This window comes from Microcaecilia unicolor, chromosome 3 (genome assembly GCF_901765095.1).
Source record: "Microcaecilia unicolor chromosome 3, aMicUni1.1, whole genome shotgun sequence".
Classification (NCBI taxonomy): domain Eukaryota; kingdom Metazoa; phylum Chordata; class Amphibia; order Gymnophiona; family Siphonopidae; genus Microcaecilia; species Microcaecilia unicolor.
Window position 1 is genome coordinate 292,671,227 of NC_044033.1, and position 12,257 is coordinate 292,683,483.

The 12,257-nt window shown below is 41.9% G+C and overlaps 1 protein-coding gene across 2 annotated transcripts in view; it reads right to left on the minus strand.

Annotated features, from left to right (window-relative positions):
• Positions 1-12,257, minus strand: part of ESPL1 (extra spindle pole bodies like 1, separase) — a 548,935-nt gene that overhangs the window by 404,326 nt on the left and 132,352 nt on the right. For both annotated transcript variants that reach the window (XM_030198173.1, XM_030198172.1), the window contains exons 7-8: positions 1,892-2,085; positions 1,270-1,512 (exon numbers count right to left, since the gene is read on the minus strand). In XM_030198173.1, coding sequence (XP_030054033.1) covers positions 1,270-1,512; positions 1,892-2,085 — 437 coding nt within the window. The remainder of the gene's footprint in view (positions 1-1,269; positions 1,513-1,891; positions 2,086-12,257) is intronic.

The following is a 12,257-nucleotide window of genomic DNA, read 5'->3' on the forward strand; positions in this document are numbered from 1 at the left end:
TTTAGGAACCATGGAAAAAAATGGAATAGCAAGTGAATCCACCTCCAAATCTTCCAATTCAGTGCTGCCCTTAATCACAGCCCCTGCAGGAGAAACCACTTCTTGCAGCAAAACTACCAACGGCTCCAGCCAAGCAGCACAAGTAGACTCCTCAAAGATGGTGGACTCCAAGCCGGACAATGCTGCAATTCCCACAAAGTCCACCAAAATGACGTGCTCAGGCGTGATGGCATCAAAACTATTTGGAGAGCTGTGCAGTGAAACGCAACAAACATCACAAACTCCCAACACTGCTCGCCAACCCCCACACCAGGAGTATTGGCAGGGAAGTCATCACACAAGTAAGGTTGTACTCAGTTATGCTAGTAGAGGCAGAGCAGAAAAAAAAACAGCTGCTTAGGAATTGTGTCTCCACCCTCAATGGACACTGCTGGCTCCTTCAATTTTACATCACCCTCTGAAGACTTTTTCCTTTTCAAGAGGCAGGATATTTCTAACTTTCACAGACAAGGCAGCACAGCAAAAAGGGAGACGAGGGGGTGGGGGTGATGAAGGACCTGGCGCCACCAGGTGTACCTCAAAGCCCACACAGGTCCTCTCAAACACCTACACTCAAACTGCACCTAACTAGGCCAGGAGCCAGCACCAATAGAGAGCTGTACAGAACATATCCGTGTACCTGCTAGAGAGAATACTGAAAGTGAGACTGCTACACAGGGTCCTATATGGCAGAGCTACACAGGACATGTCCACCCACCTGCTAGATAGAGAATACTGAAAGTGAGGCTGCTACACAGGGTCCTATATGGCCCTATATGGCAGAGCTCTGGTGCTCTCTCTATCTCCACCTGCTGGTACAAGTCTCTGGATTGATCTGTGGGATGGTATAGAATCATTTTTACTTCAGCAGTGTAGAAAAGATATGATCACAAGGCTTGTATCTTTCCCAAAGGGCTTAACAGCTACATATTAACTTCAGCTGATTTTGGCCCCTCAAGCCAAGGTGTTTAGAGTCCCCTTCATACTTCGAGGTATAGAATGAGAGGCATATTTAAACTGCTAACAGAATCCAACATCCCCATTCCATATTACTTTGTGCCCAAATTCAAATACTTAATTGCTAAAGGGAATATTCAGTAACTCTCCTCCAATTAACATAAGCCTTTCAAAAAATATTTTTACAATAAAACACCACAGTAGAGTTCCCTAGCAGTTGTGTGGCTAGCTTGTTGGTCCAGAAAACCACATTTCTTTGTGTTGCTTACGTACCAGTCTGTGCTCTCCGTATAGTCATGGTAGCACAGGACCTGTGCCAACTCCAGCAGGTATACTGCCCGATCATGCGGCAGTCCACTCTCCTCTGAGCATATGTCCAGTAGGTCACAGATTGTGTTGTAGCGCTCCTGCCCAGTGTCAGTGTGCAAGGCCTTGTATGCTCTCAGCTCCTCGGAGAGAAGCTGAATCAGGGACTCTTGTTTCAAACTGTACCCATTCAGGATGTCCCTTACAGTCCTGTATCAAAACACAGCAGGCTTACAATCAGACACAAAAAGCTCTCATGCCAGTGGAAAAGGTGCCTGAAGTGGCATTCTTCAACTACCATAGACCATGGCTAGGTACTAACAACTTGTCTGGTGCTTAGTCTTAGGAAATGAGGAAGGTGTTCTGAACCAGCGAGTTCAGATACTTAAACATGGAGCAAACCTATTGACAGTGCACTGGATAGAATTCATACCACTGCACAAGTGTAGAACAGAGCACTGCAAGGGCATGGGAGCTACAGATCATTTAAGCTATAACCATTTTTCTATACATTCATGTGGCTTAGCAAAATTGAAGGAATAAAAATACCCTGAATATCCCCTCCTTCTACCAACCACATAAGCCTTACTTAAGGCGTAGATCTTCAATGCCATTCTTCACCCCCTCCATTTTCATGCGGACCCAGAGGGAAATAGGCTCTGCCATCTGCTGTGTGACTTTATTGCGTAGAGCAACTAGCCAGAGGACAATCATCTTGCAGCCACGATCAAACTGACACGCTTTCTTACAGCACTCTACCTGCAGGCGAAAACACTTGTGCAACTGCAAGGAGGGCAAGAGAAGAATACACACAACTCATTAGAGAAACCAAATGATCAACTCCAGTGCTGCTTCCTAAGTCTCACATTAACTATCAGCCTGAACTGTGTTCATTAGCATTCAATCGGCTAAGAGATCAACATCCTGCGTGATACAGAATAAGATGCTACTTTAAATAGTATGCAACAAATTTCTAAACATCTATGCATTTTGTCAATATCACTGCTTTGTGAATGAGATGCGTATGGTTAAGCCTGTCTGTAGAAATATTTTACTCTGTAACTATAACACTACATTGTAATATTTGAATCTATCAAATGAAACCTATTAGTAGCTGAACACCCAGGGTTTGACCCAGATTTCATCGAAAGGGTGATAAACCATGACATGGTCATATTATAGGAAACCTGGATTAGCAAAGACTGAAAGTGTTTCACAGGCTTCAAATTACTAATTCCTGCCATAAAGGAAAAAAAGGATGCCTAATCTGGCACAGAGGAGTTGGAATTTAATACACCTACTAAAAAGAGATGGGATTTGATATATTGCCTTTCTGCAATTATATACAGGGCATTCGAGGGTTAAGTGACTTGCCCAGAGTCACAAGGAGCCGCCTCTAACCTAGTTCCCCTGGTTATACTTGTGGGTTAAAATAGATTCTATAGAGTCAGGACTATTTTAACTACTTATAGGGTAAGTTCCCCCCCCCCCCCCCAAATAGGCTCTCACAAGAGGTTTGTGGTCTTGTATACTATTGGTCTAATCTTTTGGGTAGGTTGAGAAGTGGGTGAGAGGTGAGCATTAGATGTGGTATAGAGTCTCCTTTTATTAATGTTGGCCCTTATGGTTAAGGTTTAATTTGCATGTTCATTATTAAACTTTTCATGTCTGGAACTGGTAGCATGCGATTCAAATGCCGACACATATGATTTATTGAAAGTTTAACCGGGGGAGGAATGGGTTTGGGTAGGGTGGTGAGAAAGTCATAAAAAGTTTGATGATGTGGTTAATGCTTGCTTTTGCTCAGATTGTTTTGTTTACTGTTTGCAACTCACTGTATACTGAGCTTGTTGGATGCTTCCTTTGTTGTTGAATCATCAATAAAATTGTTGAAACATAACCACTTATTTATTTTTTTGCATTTGTATCCCACATTTTCCCACCTCTTTGCAGGCTCAATGTGGTGCAGGCAAACTTTTATGCATGTCCCTCCTCCCTCCCAGTCCAGCAACACAGCTTCTGTCAGGTTCTCAGGTTCAGAGCCCGCGGGGCTGGGCTCTGGAGCAAACGTGAGCCCTTGGGCTGCTGACGAGGAGCGACAGCAGCAGGCAAAACCCACCAACCAACACTGGGTAAGCACACCGGCAGGGACTGCAGGCACTGCCCAGCAAACCGGAACACATGGACTGGAATCCCCCCGGACTGGGGAACACAGGACTGGAACACTGGACTGCAATCCCCCGGACTGGAACACACACCGGACCGGACACACTGGACTGGAGCACACCCGACTGGAGCACACACCGGACCGGAACACACTGGACTGGAGCACACACCGGACCGGAACACACTGGGCTGGAGCACACTGGACTGGTCCCCCGGACTGGAGGACACAGGACTGGAACACGGGACTGGAGCACACTGGACTGGTCCACACAGCTTCACCTGCACTTAGCTACTAAGCCCCCCAAGAGTTGAGCTCATGGGTTCGAGTAGCCGGCAGGACTTACTGGACGACACAGGGACCAGGACTGAAACAAGCTGTAACTGAAGTACACCTAACTCCTAAAGTGACCAAAAGTGTTCCTAAGCCCAGCACCAACAGAAAAGCTCCTAAGCCCTCCACTAACAGCAGTGTTCCCAACAGAAACTAACAGGGGTGCCCCTACGCCCTACACTAACAGAAGTGCAGGAAAACCACAAGGGAAAAGGAAGGGAAGACAAATGCCAGACCTTAACACTGGTACTTCCTAAGCACCAAGCTGCAGCAGCTAAACATGGGTTCTCATCTCACCCTGGTGCTTCCAAAGCACCCAGCTACAGCAGCTAACCACAGGTCATGAGGAAAAGCGGGGCAAGCACAAGGAAACAAGCAGGAAAGCCAAATACCCCAACAACAAAAGGTGCTTCCTAAACACTTACTCACAAGGGAGCTCCCAGCACCAAACTCCAGCACTGCACTAACAGCAGTGCTACACACCGTAACAAAAGGGAAAAACAGGGAAGACAAACACACAAGTCACAAGTGCACACTGCACTAAACTAACCTGGACCTAAAGCAAGTAGCCAGAAGCAAACGTTGCGAAGGCCCTGAAGGAAAGAACCCACTTCCTTATCAAGGCCCTCCCAGATGATGTCACACTCCCTAGACCCAGGCAACAGCACACTGACCCAGAGAGCACACTGAAAACCATAGAGGCCCAACCCACACCAATGCAACACCGTGAAACACTTGAAGCCAGTACACCCAAAGAGAGTTAGAGCAACTCAGACTACCCATACAGGTGCAGTATAGTGAAACAATTAGAGCCATGCTGCTGGAAGCTGCCAGCACAGAGAGACAGAGCCAGCTCAGAAAGGACAGAGAAAAGAAACAGAAGCCAGCTAAGAAGCTGACCCCCAGGAAAGAGGTAAGTTTGAGAGGGGTTCAGACCCCAATCATAACAGCTTCCTTAGCCCCTGACAACCAAGCTACTTCCAGATGGAAAAGGGGCAGGAGGAAAAGACAACAGCATAAATATGTGGAGCCATTACCTAGCCCATGCCACTGAGGGCTCCTCTGGTAGGGGCGGGGAATGAAGAAGATACTGGTCCACAGTACAGAGATGCAAAGGGTGGCTCATCCGAGAATGAGTGAGGGTCAACGTGTGAGGTTTTTCTTGTGGTGCAATTAGGTTACAAATTTGGCATGGAAGTGAAGGGACTGTTACATTTATACCCCACATTTTCCCACCTATTTGCAAGCTCAATGTGGCTTACAAAGTTATCGTAGTGGCAATTGCCATTACGGTTGATAACAAATACAAGGCTGTGCTATAGTCAAAGGTAGAAGTGTTTCAGGCGTCATGGGGTTGAGGATAATACATTGTCCAGTACGATCGTAGATTATCTTGTGTTGCTGGGTGTGGGGATTTATGTTGGATCAGTGGGATAAGCTTTTTTTGAAGAGGTGGGTTTTCAATGATTTCCTGAAGTTTCGGTGGTCATGTATTGTTTTCACTGCATACGGAAGTCCATTCCATAGTTGTGCGCTTATGTAGGAGAAGTTGGATGTGTGAGTTTTGTATTTTAGCCCTTTACAGTTTGGGTAATGTAGGTTTAGGTATGATCGTGCTGATCCGAGTCTGTTTCTAGTTGGTAGATCATTGAGGTTTGTCATGTATCCTGGGACTATGTGGGATTTTGTGGACTAAGGTGCAGATTTTGAAGATGATCCATTCTTTGATTGGGAGCCAGTGCAGCTTTTCTCGAAGGGATTTAGTGCTGTCGAAATCATGTTTTACCATTTATCAGTCTGGCTGCTGTGTTTTGGGTGGTTTGGAGTTTTTTGGTGAGTTTTTTGGTGAGTTCTTTGCATCCCGCATATATTCCGTTGCAGTAGTCTGCATGGCTTAGGACCATTGATTGTACTAGTTTCCGAAAGGTGTCCCTCGGGAAGAAAGGTTTTATTCATCTGAGTTTCCACATTGAGTAGAACATTTTCTGTATTACCATTTTTACTTGGCTCTCGAGAGTGAGGTTGCAGTCGATAGTTACTCCGAGTATTTTTAGGCTGTAGGTAGTGTGTGTCCTGGAGTGTTTAAGGTTGTGGGTTTGACGTTATTATGTTGAGAATAGAGGATAAGACAGTGTGTTTTTTCAGTGTTTAGTTTCAGTTGGAATGAGTTTGCCCAGGAGTTCATGATGTTCAGGCTGTCATTTATTTCTTTGGTTATTTCAGTCAGTCATTATACAGATAATGGCCAAAAAGTAATTTAAAGGTAAAGAGTATCTAGTTAACAAATTAGAACACAGATCCCAGAAAAAAAAGTGGGGGAGCAAATAAAACATTATCAGTGATTAGTTACATTAGCCAGGGGCATAGCTATGGGTGGGCCCAGGCCCACCCAATCTCAGCACAGGCCCACCCAGTCTCTCTGACCCGCCAATCGGTGCCTGTCTTTTTAGGCGTCAGCAGCTCACTCTGTTTCCTCGTCCGGCTCTTATTATTCCATCGGGCTCCGCCTCCCGGCTCTCCCTGAGTCAGTCAATCGGCACCAAGGCAAAAAAACGGCCCGAGTTTCCCTCCTGTCTCCAATGGCTGTCCTGACAGCCTGCTGCGATTGAATCAGCCTAACATTCTCCTGTCTCCCTGCTGAGTTTATCTTCAGGCTCATTATTTGCTTTCTCTCAGGCCAGGGTGATTTTTTTCTCTCTAAATCCTGCTGAGCTCCTTGCACTGGCAAGTCTCCTTCAGAGCTTTTCTCTCCTTTTAATATTCAGGTAAGCGGGTGCTTCTTCCCCTGCAGTATTTGGCTCTGCCTTTTTTTTTTTCTTCTCCTGGCTGCACAGCAGGTCATTTGCAAGCACCAGGGAGCAAACAGAAGCGTTCCTGCCTGCTTTTTTAACATTCTTGCTGCTATGCTTGGGGAATCAGGAATCAGGAGTCAGGCGGCGGGGGTGGGGGGGGGGGGGGGGGGTTGGGAAGAGACCTGTTCTGGTATGCGGCTGTAATCTGCTGTCATCAAGGCTGCTCCTGCAGGCTGATACCTCTAGCCTGTCCCACTCTCACATAAAGTGTGCTCCCTGCAGCTCAGGCACACAGAGCCTGCCCCTGCTCTCCACAGCCTGTACACACACCTGCCCCCTGCCACCCTGCCCCATGCACTAACCGGATGTACCCCCTGAGGCCCATGTACACTGATCTTCCACGGCACGGGTTCCTCCCCCCCCCCCCCCCCAGGCAGACAGAGTGACTGAGCAGTGAACTCCTAGAACCTGGAATCCCACGTGCACACTCATTAGGACCTCATTGGGGGGGGGGGGGGGGGGGGGGGCAATAGATCTCTATAGGAAGCTCAAGACCAGGTAACAAAAATGTTTTAATTTGTGTAATACCAGGTTTAAACAAAAATGTTGTGTGTTTAATGTTGGTGGGTTTCTGGGTGGGGGTGGGCTCTGTAGTGCCAAGGACGTTAAAAAAATGTTCATATATAAACTGTTTTAAAAACTTGAGCACTGCAGAGACCACCCCCTACCGAGAAGCCCATCAACATTAAATATAAATGTTGGTGGGTTTTATATTTAATGCTGGTGTGCATCAGGGTGGGGTGGGAGGATAGATGGCTACAGGGATGGATGGGGGTAGGGAAGGGCAGGGCTGATGCCAGACTACAGAGAGGGATGGGGGTAGGGAAGGGCAAGGCTGATACTGAGCCAATTTCAAAATGTTGGTCCTCTATTCTCAATTGATGAGGGTTAATCTGTGTTCTGCATGTGACCCAGGTGAGAGATTCTGCTTGCATATGGTTTGCATGGGATCTGTATCAGTCTAATTTGTCTGTTTTGTTCCAATGGAACACATTGCTGTTGTGTATATTCACTGCTGCCTTTTTAAAGGTGCTGTTATTGGTATTTGTGTGTTCAGAACTGGTGGTTTTAAGGTTTGCAACATAGGTTCTAAGTATGTATGTGGTTTATGTTGATGCAGGACAACTGCTGGGCAGACTGTTTATTAAAAATCTGTCATCAAATGCACTCTAAGGCATTATTTAGGAGTGTCCCAAGAAACACTACTCACACCCATATACATAGTGCCCACCCATATTAGCTCTGGGCCCACCCAAAATGTTAGGTCTGGCTACGCCACTGCATTAGGCAGATCACTAAACTTGAACCAAGACTTCAAGGTATTGATCAACTCAGATCCAGAAGGGTGTGCAGTAACATTTTGCTTACAATCTATAAGTGACCTTAGTTGTTTCAATCCCAGGAAACATAAATGAGCTTCTAATATTATACATTGAACAAGAACACCAGGTACCTGGTGTTCTTCATTTCTCCTGTGGAGAGATCACCTTCTGTGGCTGTTTCACATTGAACAGGAAAACAGAGAAATAAGATTCCTTCTAGAGGTTACTTTCTTGCTTCAGTTAGAGAAATGCTTATCTTGTGTTTGCTTGCAAATATCTGAAAAGATCCAAACATGGCCTAAAAGAGCAACATTTTGTCAAGAGGTAACAGACTCAAAAACAAAACATTACTAAATGTCGTTCACTCCTGAATATCTTCAAGAAAAATGTGAAGTTCAGACTATCTGGTGTCAACACACAAATCCCCATTTATGGCCAAACTCGATAAAAGAGGTGTAAATTCCACATGCAAAACTGCATGCTATGCTGAGATATGCATGCAACTAAATTGTCTGACAAGCCAACTATCACTAATTGGGTGCTGTCAGTTGGTGTTAATTGGCAATTTGCATTTACATGGGCATCTTGCTAAGCTCTATTCTATAAAGATCCACACGCAAATCTGATAGCGCACAACTCAGAAGGGGGCATGGGCAGGTCAGGGGTGTTCACTAAAAATGTGTGCAGTATTACCGAATACTGGGGATCCGTGCCCAACTTATACACCAAAATTTACACCAGGTTTCAGTTGTTGTAAATCCTCTAACCTAAAGCAGGGCACAGATCCCAGCATTACATGCTATTCTAGAAAGGGTGCCAATCCAGAATGCCCATCATAGAGTACCATTCAGTGCCAAACTTATCCATCCCTTGGTCTCTAGTTTCCGTCTCCTCTGATAGGGAAGACGAAGCTTTCTGGAAAGGTGGAATTGCTTCATCAGGATCTCTGAAATTCCTTTAAGAATCTCTTAAATAAGTCCCGAGGAAAAAGAGGAAGATTCAGGAAAAAGGAAAAAAAAAAAAAATCTTAAAATTTAAGAATCTCATTCTATTTTCCAACACTTCAAGCTTGTAGTGAAGAGATGAGTCTTTATATATCTTATTTTTTTGTTCCAATATTTTTATTGTGTTTTGTAGTCAATCACAAATGGCTAAAATAAAAGTAAATAACCAGTATAACAGATTAACAATAACAAAGCATCAGCATACATGTTCAGACTAAGATTATACAAGAATTATTGCTATAACAAGTCATGATCATACATAAATTCAACTCTAAGAGAGGTTATTATGTAGTTGTTCTAGTAAAGAAGTCGATATTTTATTGTATTTAACAAGTGAGTTATGTTTTTCAGCCGCAGCATATTCATATTTAGCTAATATACACACAGAATTCCACCAAGTTAAATACGTTACTTTGGTAAGGTCTTTCCAACAAAAGAAAAGGGTTCTTAAGGCTTGATGTAGCATTATGTCTAATAATTGTGCTTGATATTTGTCTAGTGGTGATTGTATCATTAGGGATCCAAATATGACTATGTTATATGTTAAAACATTTTGAATATTCAAGGTAGATGATATTGTGTTCCATACAGAGTTCCAATAATCTTGAACAAATGAACAAGAATAAATATGTTTGAGATTTCCAACATCCTTTTCACATGTCCAACATTTATTCATATTATTTTTGTTTTTTGTCGTATTCATTTTGGCGAGTTTAGCTGGAGTCCATAGGTCCCTGTGTGCTAGGTAGAACATGGATTGTGAAATGGACGCTGATTTGGTGGTATGAGTAGTTTTGAACAAGAATTTTTCCCATTCTTTTTCATTTAGTTGGGTGTTTAGATCATGTTCCCATGATTGCATGGTACTAGTTGGTGAGCTGAATTTAGCTAATTGAAGTATTTTGTATCATGTAGATGCAACTTTTTTGGAAGACAAATGATTTGCAGAGTTTCCAGCAAGTGAGGAACTCAGTAGTTAATTTACTTATATCTAATGTATTAGTTACACAATGTTTGAGTTGGATCCATTTATAGTGTTGAGAATTTGTGAGGCCAAATTTTATACATAATTGGGAAAATGGAAGCCAAAAGTTATCTTTTATGACATCATTAAGGGACCAAATGCCAGCTCTTTTCCAAGCAGTCCAATTAATACAAGAGTTGTTAATTTTGAACTCTGGATTATTCCAAATTGGGATGTATATGGTATGTGTTAAGGGGTGTGTAAGAACTGAATCAAGTTCTTTGAAAACTGTTTTAAGAGTTTTAAACAAAACATTGGAAGAGATTTTAGTCTGTTGAGACCAAGGAAAGAAATGTGTTGGTGTATCTGGTTGCTTTAGTAGTTCAAGATGGAACCATGGTGAAGTGATGTGTTGTTCCTTATCATACATATAAGCTGAGTTTTGTTTTAATAAAAAGGATATGTGGTATTCATAGAAACTAGGGAAATTGACACCACCTTTTAGTGAGCAAGCTTTCAATTTTTTTAACAGAAATTCTAGGTGTTTTATTACTCCATAAAAATTGAATTAGTTTAGCTTCAATGTTCTTATATGTTGAAGGATTCAGTAATACAGGGAGCATACTAAGAATGTAATTAATGTTTGGCACTATCATCATCTTTATAGTTTCTAGTCTACCCCACCAGTTGAGCCTTAAAGGGGACCACTTTTGAGTTCATGTTTCAGTGATTTTAATTATATTATCAGAATTATATTTAATAGTATCTTCAATAGTGGGGCCGAAAAGAACTCCCAGGTACTTAATTTGATTTTCATTCCATTGAAAATTATATTGTTTAATAACATGTTTCAAATGTACACAGTTTATAGGCAGAAGTTCAGTTTTTGTGGTATTTAATTAATAACCAGATATTTCAACAAATTTAGAGATTAAACACAGGATGTGAGGTATTGAGGAAAGAGAAGTGAATAATAGAACATCATCCGCGTATGCTGCTAATTTAATATTTTGTTGACCAATTTTAGCACCGTGTATAAGGGGATGTTGATGAATAGTTGTTAGTAATGGTTCTAGAGCTAAATTAAATAATAATGGTGACAATGGGCAACCCTGTCTAGTGCCTCTTGTTGGAGTGAAAGGTTTAGAGATTACATCATTTATTTGAATATATGTAGTTGGGGAAGTATACAAGACCTTTATTATATTAATTGATTCATCAGATAAACCATACCATTTCAGTACTTTGAACAGATATGGCCATTCTACACGATCAAAAGCTTTTTCAGCATCAAGTCCTATTGCAACCAAAGGATCTGAGGTTTCTTGACCATGTATTAATATATTAGAGAAAATTCTTGTGTTATCGGAAGAGGATCCCCCATTCATAAAACCAGTTTGATCTGGATGAATGAGTTTGGGTAAAAAATGTTGTATTCTCTCTGCAAGAATTTTGGCAAATGTTTTGGCATCTAAGTTTATTAAAGATAATGGCCTATAATTTTGCACTAAACTTTAGGTTTCAGTAATACTATAATATTGGCTTCAGTGAAAGAGCCCTTGATGTTACCAGTTTCTATCATGTAGTTGAAATAATCACATAAAATTGGGGATAATATGGATTTGAACGCTGCATAAAATTGAATCGGTAATCCGTCTGGTCCAGGTGCCTTTTTTATCGCCATGCTTTGAATAGCAAGATTAATCTCATTAACTGTGATCTTTTTTGAGAACATCTCATTATCTTCTTCTGAAACAGTGGGATGATCTAATTTTTCTAAGAAATCGTAATTTAATGACTCAGCATCAATGTCTGAGGTATATAAATCTTTGTAGAAAGATTGGAATCTATTTGCTATGTTTATATTATTTGTTAAGGGGACATTGTTCTCATCTTTGATTAAAGAGATGGTGTTTTTCTCTTTACGGGCTTTCAAATAATTGGCTAGAAGATGTCCAGCTTTATTGCCTTCATAGTAATATAATGCATTGTTTTTGAAAATATCCTTGCTAGCTTTAGTTCCTAATAGAGTATTATATTTGAGTTTGGATGCTTTAAGTTTTTCTAGTGTAAATAAATTGCTAGTATCACTTATATGTGCTAGTTCTAAAGATTTTATTGTATTTTCTAATTCCAATATTTCTTTGTTTAATTCTTTATTTTTAGAGACTGTAAATGTTATTATTTTCCCTCTGATAAACGCCTTAAAATATAATTATAAAACACCCAAAGCAACACAAAATCTTCTTGATTTAATAACACAATTTAAACTTTGTGATATATGGAGAGCAACACACATGACAGAACAGGATTATA